At 40.7% G+C, this 24880-nt stretch overlaps 2 protein-coding genes across 4 annotated transcripts in view; both read left to right on the top strand.

Moving 5' to 3' along the window:
• Positions 1-87: 87 nt before the first annotated feature.
• Positions 88-10836, top strand: atp5mc1 (ATP synthase membrane subunit c locus 1). Its single transcript, XM_077558466.1, has 5 exons — positions 88-232; positions 1382-1429; positions 2537-2620; positions 7150-7328; positions 10462-10836. Exons 2-5 carry the CDS (start codon positions 1391-1393, stop codon positions 10574-10576), a joined length of 417 nt encoding a protein of 138 aa, XP_077414592.1. The 5' UTR covers positions 88-232; positions 1382-1390; the 3' UTR covers positions 10577-10836.
• A 1579-nt stretch (positions 10837-12415) lies between these two features.
• Positions 12416-24880, top strand: part of ube2z (ubiquitin-conjugating enzyme E2Z) — a 37463-nt gene continuing 24998 nt past the window's right edge. The window contains exons 1-3 of one of the 3 annotated variants that reach the window (XM_077555500.1): positions 12416-12541; positions 13175-13311; positions 14263-14335. In XM_077555500.1, coding sequence (XP_077411626.1) covers positions 12506-12541; positions 13175-13311; positions 14263-14335 — 246 coding nt within the window. In that variant the 5' untranslated portion in view covers positions 12416-12505. Of the gene's footprint in view, positions 13312-14262; positions 14336-24880 lie in introns of all 3 variants that reach the window. The other 2 variants (XM_077555499.1, XM_077555498.1) reach the window with 2 other exon arrangements.

Below are 24880 nucleotides of genomic sequence, written 5' to 3'. Positions count from 1 at the left end.
AAAATACTTACTGAATCAACAAACGCCTCTCTTATAGGTTACAATAACGGAAATAATAGGATGACGTAAAATATTACTTGGGATGCTGAGATTCTCTGTCCAATGGGCGATTAGGACGTACACACATTTCTTATAAATGACAAGGTGACAGTCTTTTGCGTTCGACGTTCATTGACTACCGCATCTTGCCAGAGAAACTAATATCTGACCCTCCCGAAACCGTGACTATCCGGTAATATATTCTCTGTTATGTATGCACTGAGGGTAGTCAGATTTGATTTTTAATGCAGGCTTGTTTTACATTTGTACTTCTGTGAGCTGTCAGGAAACGCCTGAGCTACACTGTGTAGCACCGAAGCTATGTCGGCCATTCAAAGATAGTACCAACCAATGGATGTCAGCTGATTCGCATCTTAGCTATTTATATTAATGTGCAAAAAGTAGATAGTTCCCTATTGTGCAAGCATGTAAAATGGTTTTCTTCACGATTGTCGGTCACACGAATGTCACGGCGTGACCTATTTGCATTTTCTGTCAGTGTCACTGGATGTAAAATATCTGCTTGTGCGGGCCTTACGCGCTTCGTTCAGTCAGCTCCTGCAAACTGCAAAGACCTTGCTGTTGCAGTTAAACTATTAATTAATCATCAGTTTTTCTAACATTACATTGCGCGGGAGATGCCGTTTTGATGGGTTTGCGCTGTGACCGATTTCTAGGCCATGTCTGGTAATTAGTCATTCGTTTTGACCTTCAGGTGCGATGATTAGCTTAGCCACTGGTACTTGCTAACTCCGTCAGTGTGTCCCATTCCTGTACCAGAGTGGTCAGTGTCTTGATTAACGTTGGATCAGTGTTTTGAATATAATACTGACATTTAAGGCTGGCATTCCAATCAGAGAACCAGATTGCATATTGCATATTTGCATATTATACAAGGTTCAGGAAATGGCGCCAGTGAATGGAAGCTTGTAGCACTTTTACCCCGCTCCATCGGTAGAATTTAGATCTCACATTGAGCAAAGCAGTACTCTGTTGACAATTGGATTAGCCTCTTGGACGAAACTGACCAGCAACGCGCAACACTCTGCTAGACTTCATACTAGTTATTGACACTGGTTTCAGTCATCCTTACTGAACTTTACTGACGTTATTAGTTTTCTGCCTTCCCATGATATTTACATATTTTATACATGTATAGCCCCTAAGGTTCAATCCCAACTCATAACTGCAATCACAAACCAATTCATATAGCCTGCTGAAAGTAATATATTGTATACCTTTGGATATACAGTAACTCAGTGATGTATCTTGTTGAAGTTCCATATTAAGACCCTGTATGTAATATTGGCTAACGCTGCAATGTATTGTCTCATTCTCTTAGGTTCCCGCCATGTATACCTGTGCAAAGTTTGTCACTTCTCCTGCTGTGGTAAGTAGGCATGAACATTTTTACTGAATGTTTCTCATAGCCTTTTGAGTTCACTCTGAAAATATAAGATGGCAAGCTTGTTAAAGGGAGCTAAGCTACCACCACAATTTTTGTGTATGTGTCAATACTAATAAAAACACGGTAGTCTGATTAATATTGCATCCGTGAAATAATAATTAATAGATGTTAGGGAGGTGCCCCCTCATCACCTGCAGACTGGAAATGAGGTTGCTACATTTGCCTGCTAATAAAGTGTCCCATTGAAGTATATCAGCTGACCAATTACATACTGTTGGACTTATTTGAATCTGTGTGCTGAGATGGAAAACATTCAGAGGTCATCAAAGTAGTAGTAAAGCATAAAGTGTTGTAGCCTACATCAACTTGTTAATGTGAATGAGATCTGCAATAAGGCATCCAGATCAGCTAACAACTTGGTAACACTCAGAAATCCTCGGTTTTAATAAATAAATAAATATACAGTCAATATATTTTAATGCAATTGATTCATTGATCATTTTCTTTAGCCGGTCAAGGACATGAAGCCAAATGCCTATCCCAACTTGTAAAGGTTCCTAGCTAAATTTGTTAAAATTTAAATGCACAAGATTATTGTTCTCTATAGTATGTCAAGCTGCTCAGTGGTAAGATTCAAATAAAGATGGTCAACAATTGACAATAGTATAAATTGTAAAAATGGCCCCATATAAAAAGTTCATCTTACTGTTTTCATGTTAGCTTTTTCTATTTTGGCACATTTTGAAGACTCCATACGTTTTGGACCTAAATCAATAGTGCTGTCAACCGATTGCTGACGGGCAATTAAAAATCTAAACTCATTTCAGATCTCAGATAAATCACATTATTTTTTCAAATGTAGTGTATACATTTTGTAATTGAAATCATATTTCTAACATCTTAAAGTGACTGAACCGTGAGACTAAAAGCCACTTAAGGCTTCATTTTTGTCACAAATCAGTTATCATGATTGAAAATATTTTGGGAACTTTATCAAGGAATGTTGTTGCATTTAAATAATTATCAAATGGCCATGATATATATTATTATGATATTTGTGTGTGTTTGTGTGTATTAAATGTGATGTAGCTGCGTGGGGGGTCCAGAGTCCTTGCCCGGCCAGTTTCTGTCTCTATTTTGAACAGACCCGAAGCTACAGTGCAGCAGCAGCAGGTAAGAGTTGTAATCATGTGCACCCACTTACCAAATCTAAATTGACCAGTTCTGTATGGTATGGCAGCACTGCTGCTTGCTTTCTTCAAAATACCCAAGGATCAGGAAGTATAGATGTTTTTATATCATATTTCTGGTCATGGTGCTGGAACTCTTGTGCAGTGTACCAGCCCTCATCTCATCCCGCCTCGCATATTGCTGGGCCAATGGCGAGTCCAGCATTTGTTGGAATGACAACCATTGGCTGGATCATGGCAGTCTTCTTTTCCGCCTTGCTCAGCTGTGAGAGCTTGTGGTGGCCGGATGCTTGATTCTACAAGTGGAAGCAGAGACAAGAGTGTAAGCAAGGAAGCTCTATTAATGGCAATGAAAGCTTTTTTTCTGCTGCGTGGACATACATACCCCTTGCGCCCGTGAACAACTTCACAGCACAATAAAGTCAATTTGTATAAGAAGCAAAATCTTTTATCTCACTTACACATAGTGATTTGATTGCCTTATCAGTACTGTTGGATGAAACAATTAATCACTGAATTACTCTTGCCAATTAATGTAGCAGTTTGGTGCATTAAATTGCCAACCACAATCGATAAATAATTTTTATTTGTCTTCATCATGTCAAACTGTTAACAGCGTGACGAGGACTGTTTAAATATTGCTTTTACTTGAACTAAGAAATGTTTGCCAATTCATGAATCAAAAACCTAGATTGAATTTCGCTGTTCGGCTCCTTTTTAGATAACAGCAAGCTGTGCTAAATGATCCAAATTATTAAACAGTTGCCATATACCTTCATAGGTTTAGTGGTCAGATAAAGTATTCTTATTGTGCATTTTCACACAAATGAAATATCCCTAACTTTTTGTGAGCTGCATATTATGCAATTTCTACACAAATTAAAATGGTTCCCTTCTTGCCACAATATTTCAGGGGTCAGGAATTACAGCATATCTTTCACCCTCTTTTCAGAGCTTATTTGAAATTGACTTGTTTTGCGACGATCTCATGCAAATGAACCACTGCTCACTCTGCCCTTCTATTGCGCTGGTGTTCCAATGAGACTAAAGGTTTGCGGTGCCGTGATGGCCAGTTGTGGAGTTGGAGGTATTTGTGCTTTGTTGCTCAAAATCAATGAGTGTAATTTAAAATAAGAATTGCAAGTTTTCAGATTGAAACCTGCAATATAATTTAAATGTTATCATTTAATGATCTTTCAAATTACATGGTTAGGTTCATCCATATGGCTGTTTTCAGAAAATTAACTCCCTGCCTCTTTTCGCATATGTACAAACCCAATTCCCAAAAAGTTGGGACACTACACAAATTGTCAAAAGTGCCAAATTTTAAAATTTTATTCAGAATAGAACATAGAAAACAGGTCAAAAGTTTAAACTAAGAAAATGTATAATTTTAAGGGAAAACTATGTTTATTTTAAATTCCATGGTGTCAACAAATCTCCAAAAAGTTGGAACAAGTGTCATTTTCACCACTGTTGGGCATCCCCTCTTCTTCTTGCAAATGTCTGGGGATTGAGGAGACAAGTTTCTGAAGTTTAGAAATAGGAATACTGTCCCATTCTTGTCTAACACGCGTCTCTCTAAATGTTGAATTGTCTTGGTCTTTCTTTGTTGCACCTTCCCCTTTATGATGCGCCAAATTGCTCTATAAGTGAAAGAAGTGGACTGCAGGCTGGCCATTTCGATACCCGGATCCTTTTCCTACGCAGCCATGAGGTTGTAATTGGTGCTGCATGTGGTCTGGCTTTATCGTGTTGAGAAATGCAAGATCTTCTCTGAAAGTGATAATGCCTGGATGGGAGCTTATGTTCTCAAATCTGAATACAGTATACCTTTTTGCATTGACGATGCATTTCCAGATGTGGAAGCTGCCCATACCACACACACTCATGCAACCCTATACGATAACAGATGCAGGCTTATAAACTGAGTGCTGATAACAACTTGGGTTGTCCTTGTCCTCTTTGGACAGTATGATATAGCGCCCCAGTTTTCCACAAAGAACTTCGAATCGTGATTCGTCTGACCACAAAACAGGTTTCCACTTCGCCACACCCTATTTTAAATAACCCCTGTCCCAGAGAAACGCCTGTGCTTCTTGGTCTGCTTTAGAAATGGCTGCTTCTTTGTACTGTTTCATCTGGCACGGTGGCTTGTGTTCACCCACAATGGTTTCTAGAAGTATTGCTGAGCCCTTTCTGTGATTTTCCTTACAGTAAGCATTCCTCTTTGCGGTACAGTGCCATTTAAGGGCCCGAAGATCATGGGCATCCAGTATGATTTTTTGGCCTTGACCCTTACACACAGAGATTGTTACAGATTCTCTGAATCTTTAGATGATGTTATGCACTGTAGATGATGATTACTTCAACCTTTTTGCAATTTTTCGCTGGTAAACACCTTTCTGATATTTCGCCACTATCTTTCTGCGCAACATTGGAGGAATTGCAGATTCTCTACCCATCTTTGCATCTGAGAGACACTGCCACTCTGAGAAGCTCTTTTTACACTCAAATCAAGTTGCCAATGGACCTCATTAGTGGTAACTGGTCTTCCAGCTGTTTTATTTTGTGTAAGTGCAATTGACTCTTCCAGCCTCTTATTGCTACCTCTCCCAACTTTTTGGGAATTGGGTTTGTAGTTACATTTGAGGCAGACCTCTACAAATTGTGTGGCTTGCCAGTACACACCCCAATTCAAAACTTGCAAACATGTTGATAAACATTGCTTTTGAATGAAAATTTTGCATCATACACTGAACAAAAATAAAACATTAACTGTTTTTTGCTCCCATTTTTCATTAGTTGAAGTTTCGACCCGAATGTGCAAATGCTCCCATTTGATGGGGTCTGGTACTGGTATGAGACGTGTTCTCATGTTGCAGCATGAAAATGCACAGACCCTTTTGTTGCAAGGATCTGTACACAAGATGAAACTTTCCACTGGCAATCTGTTCAACTGAAGAAGTGTTGCAACTGGTTTTCTGCTGTTTCATCAGCATATTGATATGCCACACCTGTGACGTGAATGGGTTGTCTCTGATTTAGACCTTGACCACACAAAAATGAGTTCCATGTATCTGCATTTTTTTTTTTTAATGTAAGCGTTTCTAACTTAAGTCCACATGGAAATGGTATTTTGGTAACTTGGGCTGCCTATTCAGCAGCCTTGCTCAAAAAATGATCCTGACAGTAGATTATGTGGTGTGAGGTATATTAAGAGTGATCAGGCCAATCCACTATATGCGGAAGATATGTGAGCAACAACAGATGAGCAGGCTTCCTGTGTTTGTGCTTCAAAAACCAGCAAGTCAAACCGCTTGATAATATGATTGTTTAAAGCAGATTTTGAATAAGAAACCTAACTGGCTTTGGATAAAAGTTAAATATGCACATGTATTTATATGAATGTAATGATACTTTATGTAAACACCAAGCACATTGGCTATTGTAATCTTTGGTGGCTCTGTGGTGAAACATTATAAAAATATTTAAGTAAACAAAACATTGTAGCCGCTTAAAGTTACCACTTGTGCTGTTACTTTCCTCTTCGCCATTCACCTGGGCGAGGAGGAAGTACTTACACATTCTGCTTAAAGTGGAAATAGGTTGTACGTATACTAGATTCTTCTTAGGCTATTGATAAATGACTTCAATTAGATCCCTACTCAATGTGATGCTTATAAAACTGCTACCCTAAAGTAACTTTGGTAATTGTCAAAATTGTTAATGCACTAGTGTGTTAATGCTTATATTAACATATAAATATTTTTCATGCTCAAAGTTGTACGAGTTACTGGTCTAGTGCAGTTAGTCCTCAAGGTAGTGTGACGTGAGAGATCAGGGGTGCTATGGTAAATTTATTATGCTTCACTTCAATTTATTGATTACAAATAAATGTGTTCACATTGCAATGCCAGTGACATTTAGTGATGGGAAGACACAGTCATGGCTTTCTGCAAGTATCAACTTTGTGTGGAATTACGCGGGCGGCCATTTCATGCCAAGTAAATTTGAGATCATCATTAATATTGATAATTTTTGTGATTAACATGTAAAATGGCTACTTTGCTCAAAAAAGGTAAAGGAAACACACGTGTGGTGTTTCACTTGCCTGATTTGGATTCAGTTTCCACTTGTTGATGGTGTGAGTGTTTCTTGTGCGTCCTGTGATACGATGGTGACAGTCCAGTTAGGTGTAGTGTGCCTTTTGCTCAAAGCAAACTGAGCACAACCCTGAATGGATAAGTGATGTAGAAAATGTTGTTCATTAATTTTCAATATTTACTATTAAGTCCTAAAACGAACATTATATTTTATTTTGTCACTAAGTTATTTATTCTCTTGCCTTAAAATAAAATTTTGTTTGTGGTTGAATGTTAGGCTTGTTATTCTGACTTCTCAGAAGCCCAGTGAGCGGCATAATTGGAAAAAGTTTTTCTAGTTAAAATGTGTTCACAAATCTAGATTTCCCTTTTTCCCCTCTCCACTTCCTTATCTCGTCCTCTCCAGGCCCTGTTGCCAGTACGTCAGTCAGGAGTCGTGACCCGCTCTTTCCAGACCAGTGCAGTCTCCCGGGACATTGACACGGCTGCAAAGTTCATTGGTGCTGGTGCTGCCACAGTGGGAGTTGCTGGTTCCGGAGCTGGAATCGGAACAGTTTTTGGTAGCCTCATCATTGGCTATGCTAGGTAATATTTTTCACAAGACAACATTACACGTTCTTGGTTTTAGCCCTGGCCCTCTGATAATGTAATTAAACCTGGTACATTTAAAAGCACGCTAAATCATTTTTAAAAGGCATGTAACCGCTTGAATCTGACAGTGTTAGTCTTTTTCAACATTGGCCTAATGTGCACCGAAATAGCTGGCTTTCTGCACATATATAAAATTACTTCTTTTTCAGTCAGTTTTGCATCTACCCACTTCTAAATCCTCAGTATAAGCGAAGTGTGCATTACGTTTGCGCATGCGTAAAAATCAATACAAATAAAAAAAACTTGCTACCATACAAAGCCGTCATTTGAATGGCGCCGAATAGAGTGCTGAAAGTGTTTGCGTAACTGCACACTTTAAAGCTTGCAAGCATTGTTTAAACAACTTTCAGCCATAAGTGATGAAACGACAGGTGCACTTGGTGCCATTCTTAACTGTCCTAATGGAGTTTATCGGCAAAAAAAAAACACCATTGCAATGACAGAAGTGTACACTTGTAAACCTCTGTTAACTCTTCCCAATTTCCAGACAGAAAAGAAAGATCCAAACTGACGTATGAGGCTATTGTTATTTTATTTTTTTTAACACATTTATTTTGTCAATATCCTGAAAGCGAGGGAGCAGACGGAAGCATCACGAAGCTTGCTAGGGGATGTACGTGTAACCAAACTAATGGAGTGAGTCATTTAAGAACCTGCTTTTTGGCCCCAATTGACCCCTTCAGTGAAGAAAGCTCCTACCCAACTCGATCGAGTCCCGGTGTCCAACTCCCGGTAAAGAGCACACATTCAATCAAATAATAAGCACTTAAATAGGCTTAACTGTCGTGTCCCGGCACAGGATAGTCGGTAACGACATGCTATTTATGTTTAAAATATATTCAATAAAAAACATCAACTTTCCAATGGTTGAAATGGTCCAAATTTAGCACTTCCCCTGTTAGATTCCATTAATTTTCAATGACAAGTTGGTAGCAGGCTGCCAGCCGACCTACTCATAATGCACAGCGCTGCCGAGATGCGCACTTCGCTTATTGCATCTACCCACTTGTAAATCATCCTTGATGCGTACCGTTCAGGAATAAGTGAGGATGATGAAGTCATGACCCACGCTCTTCTCTGTCTAATTGGCTGGTAGGCGATTCTTTCGCTGATTAGATTGGCTAATTTTACGCATAAGGACTGATGAGCCAATTGTAGGCAGAGTAGTTTGGGTCAAAAACACGGTGAAGGATCCGTCAAATAATGTCCTGAGCGGCGACGGCATTCCAGAGTTTTAGCTCAACCGGAGCGCATCGACTACTTGCCGTGTGGTTTCGATCCCTGGAGTGACCGGTTTCACACTTACCTACATGATCTGTTTTTTTGTTGTTTGTTTTTTAGTAGCACTTTAAGATTTGGCCTAAAACAATATTGAGATCTAATGACTGTTTTTCACAATTATTGTTCACTTTTATTTAATATTATTTTTACTGTATATTTGTCTCATCACAAACTAATTTCACATTACTTCAGGCCGTTTGTGTTACCAGTAATAACTACAAACTGCTGAAGTCAATCAAGTCATGATTATTTTATTGTGAGCAAGTAAAACAGATTTTTTTCTTACATTTCATTGTATCTTAAACAGGACGTTTTTCTGGACTACTTTTAAAAAGGGGGTATTTCAGACTAACTCACTTCTTCAAGTACCACTACACCAGTGTTACCAGTACATATTGATCATTCCTAGTTGTACTTTGTCAAATCATTTATAGTCATTATTGTGAGAAATCATTAACTTTATCATTTTCTTTACATGGATTGATATAAAGAGTATTACTTGCAGGTAATTTGAACACATTTATTTCACAAGTTAGCTGTTCACATTAATCAATAACCGAGAAGTAGATCTAGACCAGAGGTGGGCAATCTCGGTCCTCGAGGGCTGCAGTCCTCCAGGTTTTGGAGGTTTCTCACTTCCAACACAAGCTGATTCCAATCAACAGGATCGTTATCAGGCTTATGCAGAGCTTGCTGATGAGCTGATCATATATCAGCTGTATAGGAGAAGGGCAACATGCAAAACCTGCAGGACTTCGGCCCTCGATGCCCACCTCTGATCTAGACTGATTGAACTTTTTGTGTGTGCGCGCACGCATGTGGAGTAAACATTTAATTCAACTCATCGTCAAGTTGTCACATCAGCCAGCCACTACATTCCTAATCGGATGTTTTAAAGATTATAAGAATAATAATGCATCAGATTTATATAGAGCTTTTCTAGGCACTCAAAGACTCTTTACAATGGAATTGATACATTATTCATGCACTCGAACATTAACACTGGAGGCGGTAAGCTACTTAAGTAGCCACAGCTACCCTGGGGAGGCTGACGGAAGCGTGGCTGCCAGTGTGCGCCTACGGCCTCTGCGACCACCACCAAACATTCGCACCTTCCATACACCAGTGTGGATAGCACTGGAGGCATGTGTGTGAAGTGCCCTTGCCCAAGGACACGACGACACATTACTTGGGGAGAGCAGGGATCGAACAGCCGACCTTCTGGTTACTGAACGACCATCTTCACGCCCTAAGCCACGGCCGCCACGACACCTATAATTACAAGTGGCATGTGACGACCAGGTTCTCAGGTTGTTAGAGATGGTCGTCCAGTAACCAGAAGGTTGGCTGGTCGACCCCTGCTCTCTATTGTACGACTGACCAAAATTTAAAACCACTGTAAATAAGTAATAACAGTACTTTTCAACCATTTCCCCCTAGTGAAAGCCAGATGGTTATACAGGTAGGTGTACAATTTCAACAAAACATTTTAAGTAAACCCTCTTTCACAAAATGTCAATTTAGTTACAAAATTAAGTCATGTAAAAATTAGTCAGAATTATCAACCTGACATGAGATTTAGTTGGTACATGACTTAATTCTGCAGGACCAATTATACCACAATTACTTAGTCGCTTCTTGTTAAAATGGTAACCAGACATGGAAATGGAGACAATAAAATGGTCTGAAATTGGAGGCCAAACCCTTATTTGGTATATGAATATTCGCATAAACATAATTTTGTTGATGGTAAACCTGACACAAAAATCTCCTCTGTTCTCTGCAGGAACCCCTCCCTAAAGCAACAACTCTTCTCCTACGCCATCTTGGGCTTTGCTCTATCTGAGGCAATGGGTCTCTTCTGTCTGATGGTGGCGTTCCTTATTCTGTTTGCCATGTAAATCTGGAAACATTCGTACCTTTAGCTTCCTTTTACACCTTTTACCATCACCTCTCCATCAACGTTACCTTTCCTCCATCCAATGGAGGGAGTGGAGATGTTCCAGACAGGAATCCAAAAAGCGCTGATGGGTCATTCCAATCAACAGAATTTAAAAAAAGAGTTGAGGCTCACAGACCTCATTATACATTATGTTCTGTACTTGTTTTTCTGGAAGACCATTTCAGTTGAAAAATATCTTAAATAAATGGTTGGAACAAACTTGTTTAACTTCTTTAGTTTGCATTTTAGTCTTTTTATTTTTAAGAAACGTAATGTTTTTGGTCTAATTTTAATGTTTAATTTAGAAGGTAGTTTCATAATCCTACAATAACGGGTTCATTAGTGAGGATGAAACTTGAAGGCTACTATTGTCCAATAGGATGGCTCCGGATGTACTTTATTATACTGTACTTGGGCCTGAATGGGGAAATTCTACTCACATACTTGCAAATTGCACACCACAGAACCAGATCATACACATGCAGGTTTGTACTGTATCACACAAAGTGACTGCACCACTCCCATTTATATAAATATTTTGGGGGAGTGCATGTGACCTCAGGAAACTTATTTTTCTTCTGTACTAGAATGAGGTGTAATTGCACACCTGCTACAGTAGGTGGCAATGGAACTCATCGTCAGATACATGATAGTATTTATAGTTGCAGCGGAGTTAGTGTGGGGGCAGCATGAACAAAAAATAATGGAGAAGCACTGAGTTGAATACAAATTTTACCTGAATCCTGCAGCAGTGGTGGTGCTATAGCCCTGTAATAAATCTGTATAGCCCTGGATAAACCCACCAGCATTTGGTTTGATATTTTCAGTGGAAATGTAATCAATTCTCATTCCATCTTTAAACCAAGAGTATTACCTAGAGGAGTGAAACATTTGCAAGTGGTTCATGAATCTTCATTTTCCCATCACTATATCTAAAATTATAAATTATTTTCTTCTGTCCTGCAATATGACTTACCACTTGACTTTGAGATAACCGATGACTTGACCCGCCCTAGAAACATGTAGCCAACATTTCTGCTGTAAGGTAACTAAAACATTCTAAACATGTTAAAATAATGTACAGTATAAATACTGGGGAAACTAAGGGTTAATGAGTATTATTTAATCAAATGAACACAGTAAATATATTGAATAATACGATGCATTGTAAATTAAAATATTGTGTTCTGTATTTAATGCAGATAGATATGAATGTTCTTAAATACTTAAATTGATAATGAAGTATATGGGGTAGATAAGTATATACAAATACTTCATCTTACTCCTTTTCGAACATGTTTAAGCAGGTATGATATTGCTTAAGATGTATTAATTATTTCTAAATCTGCTTTTGCTGTTTTTTTAAATGTAATATTTTATGGGTTTAATTTCCCCCTTTCCCCATTTCACGAGTTATGGCTGTATTATTACGATGCATGTTCTAAATTTATAAATCAAAATTTACAAATCAAAGTGTGATGCAGTACTCTGTTGATAAAGTGGCGAAACGCTTTTATCGGATCTGGATTTAGATTCTTACTATGGACCTAATTTTGACAGAGTGGTGCAGAGTTTGTGACAATCAGTGCAGTACTTGGTTAATATTAGTCGGTCACATATGCGCTTTGAATGCTATGCTCTCAGGTTTTTATTTTTGTTTTCCCGCAATTACCGTTGTATTGTATCGTTATCATCGGTGTTGTTGCTATATATATGTTAGTATTACTGTTCTTATGCAGTCCTTATGACGACTGCACAAGCGTTTAAAGTAAGTAAACACGTGGTGTAACTGCGACACAGACGTTCACTTTCAAGCGTACTTACTTTGAAGCCTTACCGGAAGTCCCCAAATCCCATACGTGTGAATCTTGACTTGAAACGCCATCTGATGTCGAAGTTGAGCCTTCTAGTGGTTTTAGCCAGGGTACGGGTGGTAAGAATTATATTTATTTGGAACCCGTATTGTTTCAACATAACATGCTGGTACGCTGTCTCATAGACTGTCACAATGCGGAAGATGTGAGTTTGCTGGTGGTTTTCTACTTTTAGGCCTGCAAAAAAAAACACACAGTGAAGCTAACGAGAAATAGCTACTATGCCAGGGGAAGAAATCTCTCGTTTTCTGTTCTCATCTCGACCTGGGTCGTCGTTTCTCTGATACCTCAATCGGAGAGACTTGAAACTTGTCGCTCAGCTGTCAATGCTTCTAACCATTTGCATACATTGTTGAACACCAGCATTTTAGCTCCAGCTTGATAGCTTGAGAGCCATGGCGGACAGCATTGGAGATGCGTCAACTGGTGATACACTTGGCTCTGGCGTTACCGGACAAAGCGGTGGATCTTCGCCCATACAGACTTTAGCAAACTCTCTGACGGGTGGACCCCTCAGCGCCATTACGGGTTCGGCTTCTGAGGGCGACCAGAGTGTCCTAGACCCTGATGGGTCCCCAACGGATGGACTGGCAGCTACTCAGACGGACTTTTGGAACGCGTTTGTCTTGACTCCACCGGTCGTGTCAGTATCACCGAACGTACACACCTTTTCACCCCCCCAGGGTGTAGGGCAAGGCGTTGCCGGAGTGGCCGGACCGGCACCCCTAACACAGGTGTATGCCGCTTCCTGGGACCCGACTCGCAGTACCGACTGGGACAACGAAAAAACTTCGCAGCCAGCTATTTTAAGGATAAAGAGGTAAATCTACTGTTAAGAAATGAAACTGAAAGCTTACATTAACCTTTTTTTGTCATATACTATGAGTATTTGATTTTAAAGATGAGACGTGATACAACTGATTATTAAAGGAAAATAATTTGACTTCATATTCTTAATTTGAACATTTAATTCTCACGCATTGTCTTCATTTGAACTCAAAATGAAACATACAAATAAGTTGCCTTGAAAATAAACATAGTTATATAAATAATATGAATTAATTAAATTAAACGTGCCTTTGTTATATACAGTATAACTTATGTACCATTTACCACCCCCAAAAAATATCTGCTTTGAATAATTCCCCTTTGAACAGGCTGTTCTGCCAGTTTTGATTAATTTGCTATATTAAAAGCCACAAACAACTATCAGGACGTCTTGCATAATGTCTCCAGAGTTCAGCTCAGACTAAGCCCATATGTCTTAACGAGGATAGTATGCAGACATTTAAACTTTTAATATCAGGAACAAAACCCTGAACATGAATAATATTCAGACTCACTATAGCAGTTTTACTTACTTTTGATCAGTCTTCTGAGCTTTAGTGAGACACTTGACCTGACATGGCTGTTGTGATTTTGACACAACTGTGCCACTGGCTGGAAAATAAATTATTAAATGTTTCCGGTACTCCCTACAATGTGCTCACGTACCATTAGGGGTACACAAAACCCTGGTTGGGAAACAATTGAATATGTGTTTCTCGCTGTCAGTTTTTCCAGATGTTTTAAAGTACAGGAGAACTGAGAATATAATTTTCTAAAGACATTTGATAACGTATCTTCTTACAACAATGGTAATTAAACACTAGTTTGCTTTCCCTGTTTTATATATGTAGATCCTTTAAAGACCTTCAAAAAATACGAAATGAGTTTGAGATCAGAACCATTAATGGCATGTTGAAAGAGTGACTTATTTTTGTGTTGTTAGGGATATTATGTCTATCTACAAGGAGCCTCCTCCAGGAATGTTTGTTGTCCCTGATCCTCAAGACATGACCAAGGTAAAACACAGATATACATCTGCTACTGTTGGCTTTATGATTATCATTACAGCTTATAAAATACATTTGACATTCTGCATGAATGAGGCTTAGAAAAAAAAAAAGAAAATCCCGTAATGGCACAGTATCAGGTGCGTTTAAGCCCGTATCTCAATGAGCGGTGATTGCTTGCGAGGGTGCGCGGCACATGGTGTGTGTTGCTTTTTTAGCAGGATTCCCTCAGTGTTGGAAAACATTCCGAAAACACTTGCTAAACACACTCAAAACCCTCTCTAAATATATATACTCTTAAAACATAAGGAACCACAACTTAAGCAAGCAAATAGCCTTATCTGCTTAGGCATGCTAAATCTAACCTGACTGCAGAAAAGCAGTCTCTAAAACTCATATTTTCCATTCAAATTAAATTTAAATTTCTTTAACCATTTAATTCAAATTCATTCATTTTTGTTGTTGGAGAGGAACATACAATGCTGTATAATGGAGCAATTTATAACAAAGATGAAGCACCAAGTAGATAAGAGTAAGACATTGCAATGCTGTTTAACCAGGGTTTTTACTGCATTCAAAATTCGGAGGTGGCCGCCTACAGCTAATTTGTGTGCCACCTCCAGCCAGAGCGACTTATAGCGCTCAAGACAACACTCCAGCTGTGTTGAGCATGGCAGAAACGTATTTTAACTGCAGTTGCAGTGTTGCGCCATTATGGAGGCACTATATCAACAGCAGTGTGCCGGAAAGTCCTGAATCAACAACCGAAAAAGAAACAGATCACGGAGCAACTCTTGCTCATGGCAATTTCCTGGTTTCAAGAAAGCGAGGCAGAGGCTCCCTGCAGCCGTCGCCAAAGTCATAATAATATAGTATATGCAATAAATATAATAGTTTTACAGCAATGTTGAACTATATTTACAATTTAATACAGTAGTGGGCAAACTCCGGTCCGCCGGCGTTCTGCAGGTTTTGGAGTTTTCCCTGCTGCAACGCAGCTGATTCCAATCAACAGGATCATTACCAAGCTTATGCAGAGCTTGCTGATGAACTGATCATATATCAGCTGTGTTGGAGAAGGGAAACATTCAAAACCTGCAGAACTCTGACCCTCGAGGACCAAGTGTGCCCACCCCTGATTTAATATGTACTAATGGATGAATTTTTAATGATTGTAGTACAAAAAATACGATTGCACACGGCTGCCGAGTCGCGGCCAGGCCATCCACTGTTAGTGAAATTATGACGGCAATATTTCATCCATGGTGGTCTATATGAAATTGTAAATAAGGTTCAATGTTGTAAAATGTAACATGTAGACTGTATACCAGGGATCCCCAACTCGCGGTCTGGACCCGGACCCCGAGACCATTTTATCCGGACCTCCAAGCATTTTTTGTTTTAAAGTACGATAATACGTTCATTCGTAACAAAAGCCATTTTTGAATAGGCGCGCGCGAGGGCAGCTATGATTGAACCGGGGTCCTTTGACCGGCAGCATGCTCTTATTTACATTGGACAGGTTTACTATGGGAAAGTGGGTGAACTATGGCGCTGTCTAAAGTTAGAAAAGTTGACTCTGAAAACCGAGCCTTTAGAGATGAGTGGACTGAAGCTTACGCTTTAATTTTGCCAGCAGCGAGTGCTACAAGGCCAGTGTGTCTTGTATGCACGGAGTCTGTTGCTCTTGTTAAAAGCGCAAATATGAAGCGGCATTACGAGACAAGACACAAAACCTTCGACGCAAATTACCCGCCAGGATCAGCGACGAGGGCACAGAAATTACATGAACTGAAAGGACAGTATGAGCGTGCAACACAGGTTATTGCACAGACGCTAACAGCACAACCACGAGCATACGAGTGTTCACTACGTGTGCAGTGGATTTTGGGCAAGCACAAAAAGCCTTTTAGTGACTCCGGAATGATCAAAGAGTGTATGGAGGCGGTGGCAGAAACGCTATTGGAGGGAAAAGAGGGACAGCAGCTTAAACAAAAGGTCCGACAGATTCCACTATCATCCACAACTACAACAAGAAGAGCCGAGCTACTATCCGAAGATGTGCAGTCCCAGCTCGACGGCGCCATTCAAAGTGCCCCATGCATCGCATTAGCTGCTGATGAATCAACTGACGTGAGTGACAATGCACAACTTTTGGTATATGTCAGATTCTATCATGAAGAGAGTAAAACATTTGTAGAGGACATTTTAGGCATCACAGCTTTGAAAACACACACAAGAGGAGAGGACATCTATTTAGCCATAAAGGAAATGTAATTTGTGCCCCCTTTCTCCATTCATTTCCTCTGGGAGTTTTTGGGGAATTGCGTCGCAATGGCAACTCGGAATTCCTAGAAAAGTAATGCCGCACCGAGTCAGATCGAGCCGCATCGTTTGATACCTCATTTGTCCCGGTGCGATCTACGGTACGGGCCGCATTTAAGCGGAAAAATCCGTGGAAGATGATATAATAACCGCAACTAGAAAAATTCCCGCGGAAATTTTGAATGGGACTGCTGACTCTTTGGTAATGAGCTGAACAGTTTAAAATTTAAACCACTGGAATCGGTCAAGAAATGTGGAAGTTAACCATAATCAACATCAACTAAAAGTATCTTACTGTCCATAAAAAAATGTAAATGAGCTGAACAGTTTAAAATTAAAACGACTGGAATCTGTCAAGAAATGTGGAAGTTAACTATAATCAACATCAACTAAAAGTATCTTACTGTCCCTTTAAGAAACATGCACATTCACGCACGCACATTTGACTTGGAGCCGTCACGCGCCCCACATTCCATTGAGATTGCATGAGAGAAGCACCCCTTCAACAAAAGCCTCTCACGACTTAACGGTTGAAGATACAGATTCAAGAAATGACTCGTTAGAACGGCAAGGGTTTGGGGAACACGAGCATGTTCTCATTTTCTTAATCGGATAAAAAATGACCAAATGAGAGCAGGTTGAAAACTTATGATTTATCAGAAATGGAGAGAGGAAGGCGCCTGAAATTAACATGGCAGAGATAGGCGAGTTGGTCCGACTTGTCCGAGCTTAAAGGGAAAATAAAGGTACTAAATGACACCTTAGCCAAATAAAAGTTAGTTTGTCTGAAAGAAGACACTCGTGACTACAAAATGTGAGAATTTGACGTCTAGTGACAAAAGATTGTGGCCATGGTGACGAGTTGAAGTGAAATTTTTTCAAATACATTATTTGGTTCCCGGCACTGGATGGCTAATTAGCCAACAGAGTGTGTGAGAAAGCTAATTCAGTCACTGTCTTTGTCTTTCACTTCTGAGCTAAAGATGGGAAAAATTCCTACAAAATGAGCTAAAATTCGTATCGGTCGGATAACGTATGCGCGCACAGCGTGTCCTGGAAAAAGGTGCTTGATGTGTGATCTTCTCTTCCTTTTTCCCATTCATTCCCAATGGGGAGTTAATTTGGAAGTTTTTTGGGAATAGCGTCGCCATGGTAACTGGGAATTCTTAGAAAAATAATAGCGCAGCGAGTCAGATCGAGCCGCATCGTTTGATACCTCATTTGTGCCGGTGCGACGTACGGTACGGGCCGCATTTTAGCGGAAAAATCGCTGGAATAATAAAAAAACAAAATAAAAAATAAACCACTGTCCTAGGTAGGATAACAATATGTTGTTGTATGCAGCGAAGTAGTAGTAGCACTATAGTAGTAGCACTTAGATACCTAATCAATTGGCCAAAATGGCCGCCGCCCTGGGCAAGCAGAGTGGCGAGAATCCTGGGCGTACCTAATCAATTGGCCAAAATGGCCGCCGCCCTGAGCGAGCAAAGTGGCGAGAATCCTTGGCGTACCTAATCAATTGGCCAAGATGGCCGCCGCCCCGGGTGGGCGGAGGGGAGAGAATCCTTGGCGACGCTAATTAATTGGCCAAAATGGCCGCCGCCCTGAGCGAGCGAAGTGGCGAGAATCCTTGGCATAGCTAATGAATTGGCCAAGATGGCCGTCGCCCTGGGCGAGCGGAGTGGCGAGAATCCTGGGAATACCTAATCAATTGGCCAAGATGGCCGCCGACCCGGGTGGTCGAGGGGGAGAGAGTCCTTGGCGTACCTAAAAAAAAAAAAAAGCTGCTTGATCTGATTTGATCACTTTCGTTTTCCCATTCATTCCCAATGGGGACTTAATTTGGGAATAGCGTCACCATGGTAACTCGGAATTCTTAGCAAAAAAATAGCGCAGCGAGTCAGATGGAGCCGCATCGTTTGATACCTCATTTGTCCCGGTGCGATCTACGGTATGGGCTGAATTTTTGCGGAAAAATCGTGGAAGATGAAATAATAATAGTAATACTAGAAAAATTCCCGCGGAAATTTTGAATGGGACAGCTGACTCTTTGGTAATGAGCTGAACAGTTTGAAATTTAAACCACTGGAATCGCTCAAGAAATGTGGAATTGCTGACTCTTGCAAGGTGGAAACACGCATGTATGTAGTACTTGTAGACATAGTAGTAGTAGTATAATAGTAAGTAGTAAGCAAGTACAAACAGAAGTAGTAGTATTAGTAGTACTTGTAGTAATTTTAGTAGTAGTCAATTGGCTAAGATGGCCGCCGACCCGGGTGGGCGAGGGGGAGAGAGTCCTTGCCGTACCTAATTAATTGGCCAAGATGGCCGCCGCCCTGGGTGGGCAGAAAGGCGGTAATCCATGGTGTACCTAATTAATTGGCTAAAATGGCCGCCGCCCTGGGCGAGCGGAGTGGCGAGAATCCTGGGCGTACCTAATAAATTGGCCAAGATGGCCGCCGACCCGGGTGGGCAAGGGGGAGAGAGTCCTTGCCGTACCTAATTAATTGGCCAAGATGGCCACCGCCCTGTGTGGGCAGAAAGGCGGTAATCCAGGGCGTACCTAATTAATTGGCTAAAATGGACGCCGCCCTGGGCGAGCGGAGTGGCAAGAATCCTGGGCGTACTTAATAAATTGGCCAAGATGGCCGCCGACCCAGGTGGGCAAGGGGGAGAGAGTCCTTGCCGTACCTAATTAATTGGCCAAGATGGCCGCCGCCCTGGGTGGGCAGAGTGGGGATTAATTAGGTACACACCTAATTAACTCTTTCACTGCCACTGACGTTTAAAGACGTCAAGTAAAAACCTACGCTTCACTGCCAATGACGTCAAAAGACGTCATCCAATGATTTTTTTTTTTTTTTTTTTTGAAACGGGTAGAGGAAACCCTTCCGCATGTCTGATGAAAGTTTCAAGTCTGTCTGTTGTGCCTAATGACTATTTTTGGCCCCTAGAGGGCAGTGATGACTCTCTTTTGACAAGATCGGGTGGGCGTCAGTAGAGGCGGAGCTAGAGCGTCGAGCAGGAGATGAGAATGGAAGACAAAGGAAAAATGGCGGCCGGTCGCGAGGAGCTCACACCCGAGACGTTTTTTTCAAAGACCAAAAGCATCGCTGAAAAAGCACATTGTTGACGATGATCATCATAGATGATGAAGATGAGGGTGACTCTGTGGTTGGAAAGCATTGACGCGGCAGTAGAAGACGTTAGATGGAGCTAGATGGAGGAGGGAACGGGCAATGGCGAGCGTTTGCAAGCAGCTCTACACTTACAAGACGAAAGGCATCGACCAACGCTAAAATAGTGCATTGATGACGACGGTGATCATCCTCGATGATGATGAAGGTGAATCCGAGCTTGACGGCGAAATTGGAACCGCTGACGCGGCGGCTATTACGGTGTCGTAACGCGGAGCGCAACCGAGCACGCACAGGCGGACGTTCGATCGGACGACGGAGAGTGCCCCGAGTCCAATGCATATTCATCGGAGGAGTGTGTACAGTCTGCTACTTGCTTTTTATTCCCCGGAAAAAAAGGCCGTCAAGAAAGTGTAACGTTTGCACGCAAAACGGACCAATGTGAAAGTGAAAGTAAACTGTTGCGCGAGTCCTGGCGTCTCCTTGCACGCAGGAGAGCGTTACAAAAGGAAAAACTGTATTTGAAACATCCACATAATTGTAAGTAGTACCACAGTTGCACACATTTGTAAATAGTTTGCGAAATTGTTTTGTCAAATTGTTACACTGTTGAATGGAAATAAACGTATTTTGCAATCAAAAAACACTTTTTCATTGTTGGTGAAAGCGTTTTACAGAAGTAAAGCACTATTTAGGTGTTTGTGGCATCATTCATGGACAAAAAGAAGTGTACAATTCACTAGAGTGCATGAAATAACATCGTTTCACAAAAAGCTCTTTTTCTCCGTTTTTTGTTTCAAAAGAGAGAATTTCGGTGAAAGTAACCATTTTCTATTGTTGATTACTGAAGAACGGAATAAGGTAGAAACAAACTTTTTTTTTCTGATGAAAGCTGAGAGTCCAATCTTTCATTTGGTAGTATGTGTGTTTCCATAGTCCAAACAAAACATTTTCTGTGGACCTTGAAAGATCACTCAAAATGCTTAAATCGGCTGGCAGTGGGGAAAACCCGTTTCTGAAAACGTCTGGCAGTGAAAGAGTTAATTGGCTTAAATGGCCGCCGCCCTGGGCGAGCGGAGTGGCGGGAATCCTGGGCGTACCTAATAAATTGGCCAAGATGGCCGCCGCCCTGAGCGAGCGTAGTGGCAAGAATCCTGGGTGTACCTAATTAATTGGCCAAGATGGCCGCCGCCCTGGGCGAGCGTAGTGGCGAGAATCCTGGGTGTACCTAATTAATTGGCCAAGGTGGCCGCCGCCCTGGGCGAGCGGAGTGGCAAGAATCCTGGGCGTACCTAATCAATTGGCCAAGATGGCCTCCGCCCACCTTGGTGTACCTAATTAATTGGCCAAGATGGCCGCCCCCCTGGGTGGGCAGAGTGGCAATAATCCAGGGTGTCCCTAATCAATTGCCAATCCATTACATTTAATAGAAAAAATAAAAAAAATAATGTGTTATTTTTGAAAATGTATTTTAAAAAATGGAAATGAGCTGAACAGTTTAAAATTCAAACGATTGAAATCGGTCAAGAAATGTGGAAGTTAGGCATAATCACCATAAAGTAAAAGTATCTTACTGTCCCTTTAAGAAACATGCACATTGACGCACACGCATTGCACTAACACGATGGAGAGACGTCACGCACCAAGCCTCTCACGACTTAACGGTTCAAGATGCTTAAGGTGAAAATAAAGGTACTAAATGACACCTTAGCCAAATAAAAGTTAGTTTGTCTGAAAGAAGACACTCGTGACTACAAAATGTGAGAATTTGATGTCTAGTGAGCAAAGATTGTGGCCATGGTGACGAGTTGAAGTGACGTCACGCACCCACATTGTATTGAGATTCAATGAGAGACGCACACCTCAAAGAAGAGCCTCCCACGACTTAACTCTTCAAGATACAGATTCAAGAAATGGCTCGTTAGAACGGCAAGGGTTTGGGGAACACGAGCATGTTCTCATTTTTTTAATCGGATGAAAAATGACCAAATGAGAGCAGGTTGAAAACTTATGATTTATCCGAAATGAAGAGGAAAAAGTCGCCCAAATTAACATGGGAGAGATAGGCGAGAGAGTCCAACTTCTACTCGCTTAAAGGGAAAATAAAGGTACTAAATGACACCTTAGCCAAATAAAAGTTAGTTTGTTTGAAAGAAGACACTCGTGACTACAAAATGTGAGAATTTGATGTCTAGTGAGCAAAGATTGTGGCCATGGTGACGAGTTGAAGTGACGTCACGCACCCACATTGCATTGAGATTGAATGAGAGATGCACCCCTTCAACAAAAGCCTCTCGCGACTTAACGGTTGAAGATACAGATTCAAGAAATGGCTCGTTAGAACGGCAAGGGTTTGGGGAACACGAGCATGTTCTCATTTTCTTAATCGGATAAAAAATGACCAAATGAGAGCAGGTTGAAAACTTATGATTTATCAGAAATGGAGAGAGGAAGGCGCCTGAAATTAACATGGCAGAGATAGGCGAGTTGGTCCGACTTGTCCGAGCTTAAAGGGAAAATAAAGGTACTAAATGACACCTTAGCCAAATAAAAGTTCGTTTGTCTGAAAGAAGACACTCGTGACTACAAAATGTGAGAATTTGACGTCTAGTGACAAAAGATTGTGGCCATGGTGACGAGTTGAAGTGAAATTTTTTCAAATACATTATTTGGTTCCCGGCACTGGATGGCTAATTAGCCAACAGAGTGTGTGAGAAAGCTAATTCAGTCACTGTCTTTGAACCCGCAGAGGGGGGGAGCTTTCATTCCTTAAAAAAGATTTCGACACTGAGCTAAAGATGGGAAAAATTCCTACAAAATCAGCTAAAATTCGTATCGGTCGGATAACGTATGCGCGCACAGCGTGTCTTGGAAAAAGGTGCTTGATGTGTGATCTTCTCTTCCCTTTTCCCATTCATTCCCATTTGGGAGTTAATTTGGGAGTTTTTTGGGAATAGCGTCGCCATGGTAACTGGGAATTCTTAGAAAAATAATAGCGCAGCGAGTCAGATCGAGCCGCATCGTTTGATACCTCATTTGTGCCGGTGCGATGTACGGTACGGGCCGCATTTTAGCGGAAAAATCGCTGGAATAATAAAAAATAAAAAAAATAACTAGAAAAATTCCCGCGGAAATTTTGAATGGGACTGCTGACTCTTTGGTAATGAGCTGAACAGTTTAAAATTTAAACCACTGGAATCGCTCAAGAAATGTGGAAGTTAACCATAATCAACATCAACTAAAATTATCTTACTGTCCATAAAAAAAATGTAAATGAGCTGAACAGTTTAAAATTTAAACGACTGGAATCGGTCAAGAAATGTGGAAGTTAACTATAATCAACATCAACTAAAAGTATCTTACTGTCCATAAAAAAATGTAAATGAGCTGAACAGTTTAAAATTTAAACCACTGGAATCGCTCAAGAAATGTGGAAGTTAACTATAATCAACATCAACTAAAAGTATCTTACTGTCCCTTTAAGAAACATGCACATTCACGCACGCACATTTGACTTGGAGCCGTCACGCGCCCCACATTCCATTGAGATTGCATGAGAGAAGCACCCCTTCAACAAAAGCCTCTCACGACTTAACGGTTGAAGATACAGATTCAAGAAAGGGCTCGTTAGAACGGCAAGGGTTTGGGGAACACGAGCATGTTCTCATTTTCTTAATCGGATAAAAAATGACCAAATGAGAGCAGGTTGAAAACTTATGATTTATCAGAAATGGAGAGAGGAAGGCGCCTGAAATTAACATGGCAGAGATAGGCGAGTTGGTCCGACTTGTCCGAGCTTAAAGGGAAAATAAAGGTACTAAATGACACCTTAGCCAAATAAAAGTTAGTTTGTCTGAAAGAAGACATTCGTGACTACAAAATGTGAGAATTTGATGTCTAGTGAGCAAAGATTGTGGCCATGGTGACGAGTTGAAGTGACGTCACGCACCCACATTGCATTGAGATTGAATGAGAGACGCACACCTCAAAGAAGAGCCTCTCACGACTTAACGGTTGAAGATACAGATTCAAGAAAGGGCTCGTTAGAACGGCAAGGGTTTGGGGAACACGAGCATGTTCTCATTTTCTTAATCGGATAAAAAATGACCAAATGAGAGCAGGTTGAAAACTTATGATTTATCAGAAATGGAGAGAGGAAGGCGCCTGAAATTAACATGGCAGAGATAGGCGAGTTGGTCCGACTTGTCCGAGCTTAAAGGGAAAATAAAGGTACTAAATGACACCTTAGCCAAATAAAAGTTAGTTTGTCTGAAAGAAGACACTCGTGACTACAAAATGTGAGAATTTGACGTCTAGTGACAAAAGATTGTGGCCATGGTGACGAGTTGAAGTGAAATTTTTTCAAATACATTATTTGGTTCCCGGCACTGGATGGCTAATTAGCCAACAGAGTGTGTGAGAAAGCTAATTCAGTCACTGTCTTTGAACCCGCACAGGGGGGGAGCTTTCATTCCTTAAAAAAGATTTCGACACTGAGCTAAAGATGGGAAAAATTCCTACAAAATCAGCTAAAATTCGTATCGGTCGGATAACGTATGCGCGCGCAGCGTGTCTTGGAAAAAGGTGCTTGATGTGTGATCTTCTCTTCCCTTTTCCCATTCATTCCCAATTGGGAGTTAATTTGGGAGTTTTTTGGGAATAGCGTCGCCATGGTAACTGGGAATTCTTAGAAAAATAATAGCGCAGCGAGTCAGATCGAGCCGCATCGTTTGATACCTCATTTGTGCCGGTGCGATGTACGGTACGGGCCGCATTTTAGCGGAAAAATCGCTGGAATAATAAAAAATAAAAAAAATAACTAGAAAAATTCCCGCGGAAATTTTGAATGGGACTGCTGACTCTTTGGTAATGAGCTGAACAGTTTAAAATTTAAACCACTGGAATCGCTCAAGAAATGTGGAAGTTAACCATAATCAACATCAACTAAAATTATCTTACTGTCCATAAAAAAATGTAAATGAGCTGAACAGTTTAAAATTTAAACGACTGGAATCGGTCAAGAAATGTGGAAGTTAACTATAATCAACATCAACTAAAAGTATCTTACTGTCCATAAAAAAATGTAAATGAG

The sequence above is a fragment of the Vanacampus margaritifer genome, chromosome 2 (genome assembly GCF_051991255.1).
Source record: "Vanacampus margaritifer isolate UIUO_Vmar chromosome 2, RoL_Vmar_1.0, whole genome shotgun sequence".
In the NCBI taxonomy this organism is placed as follows: Eukaryota; Metazoa; Chordata; class Actinopteri; order Syngnathiformes; family Syngnathidae; genus Vanacampus; species Vanacampus margaritifer.
This window is presented reverse-complemented; position numbering and strand designations above follow the sequence as displayed.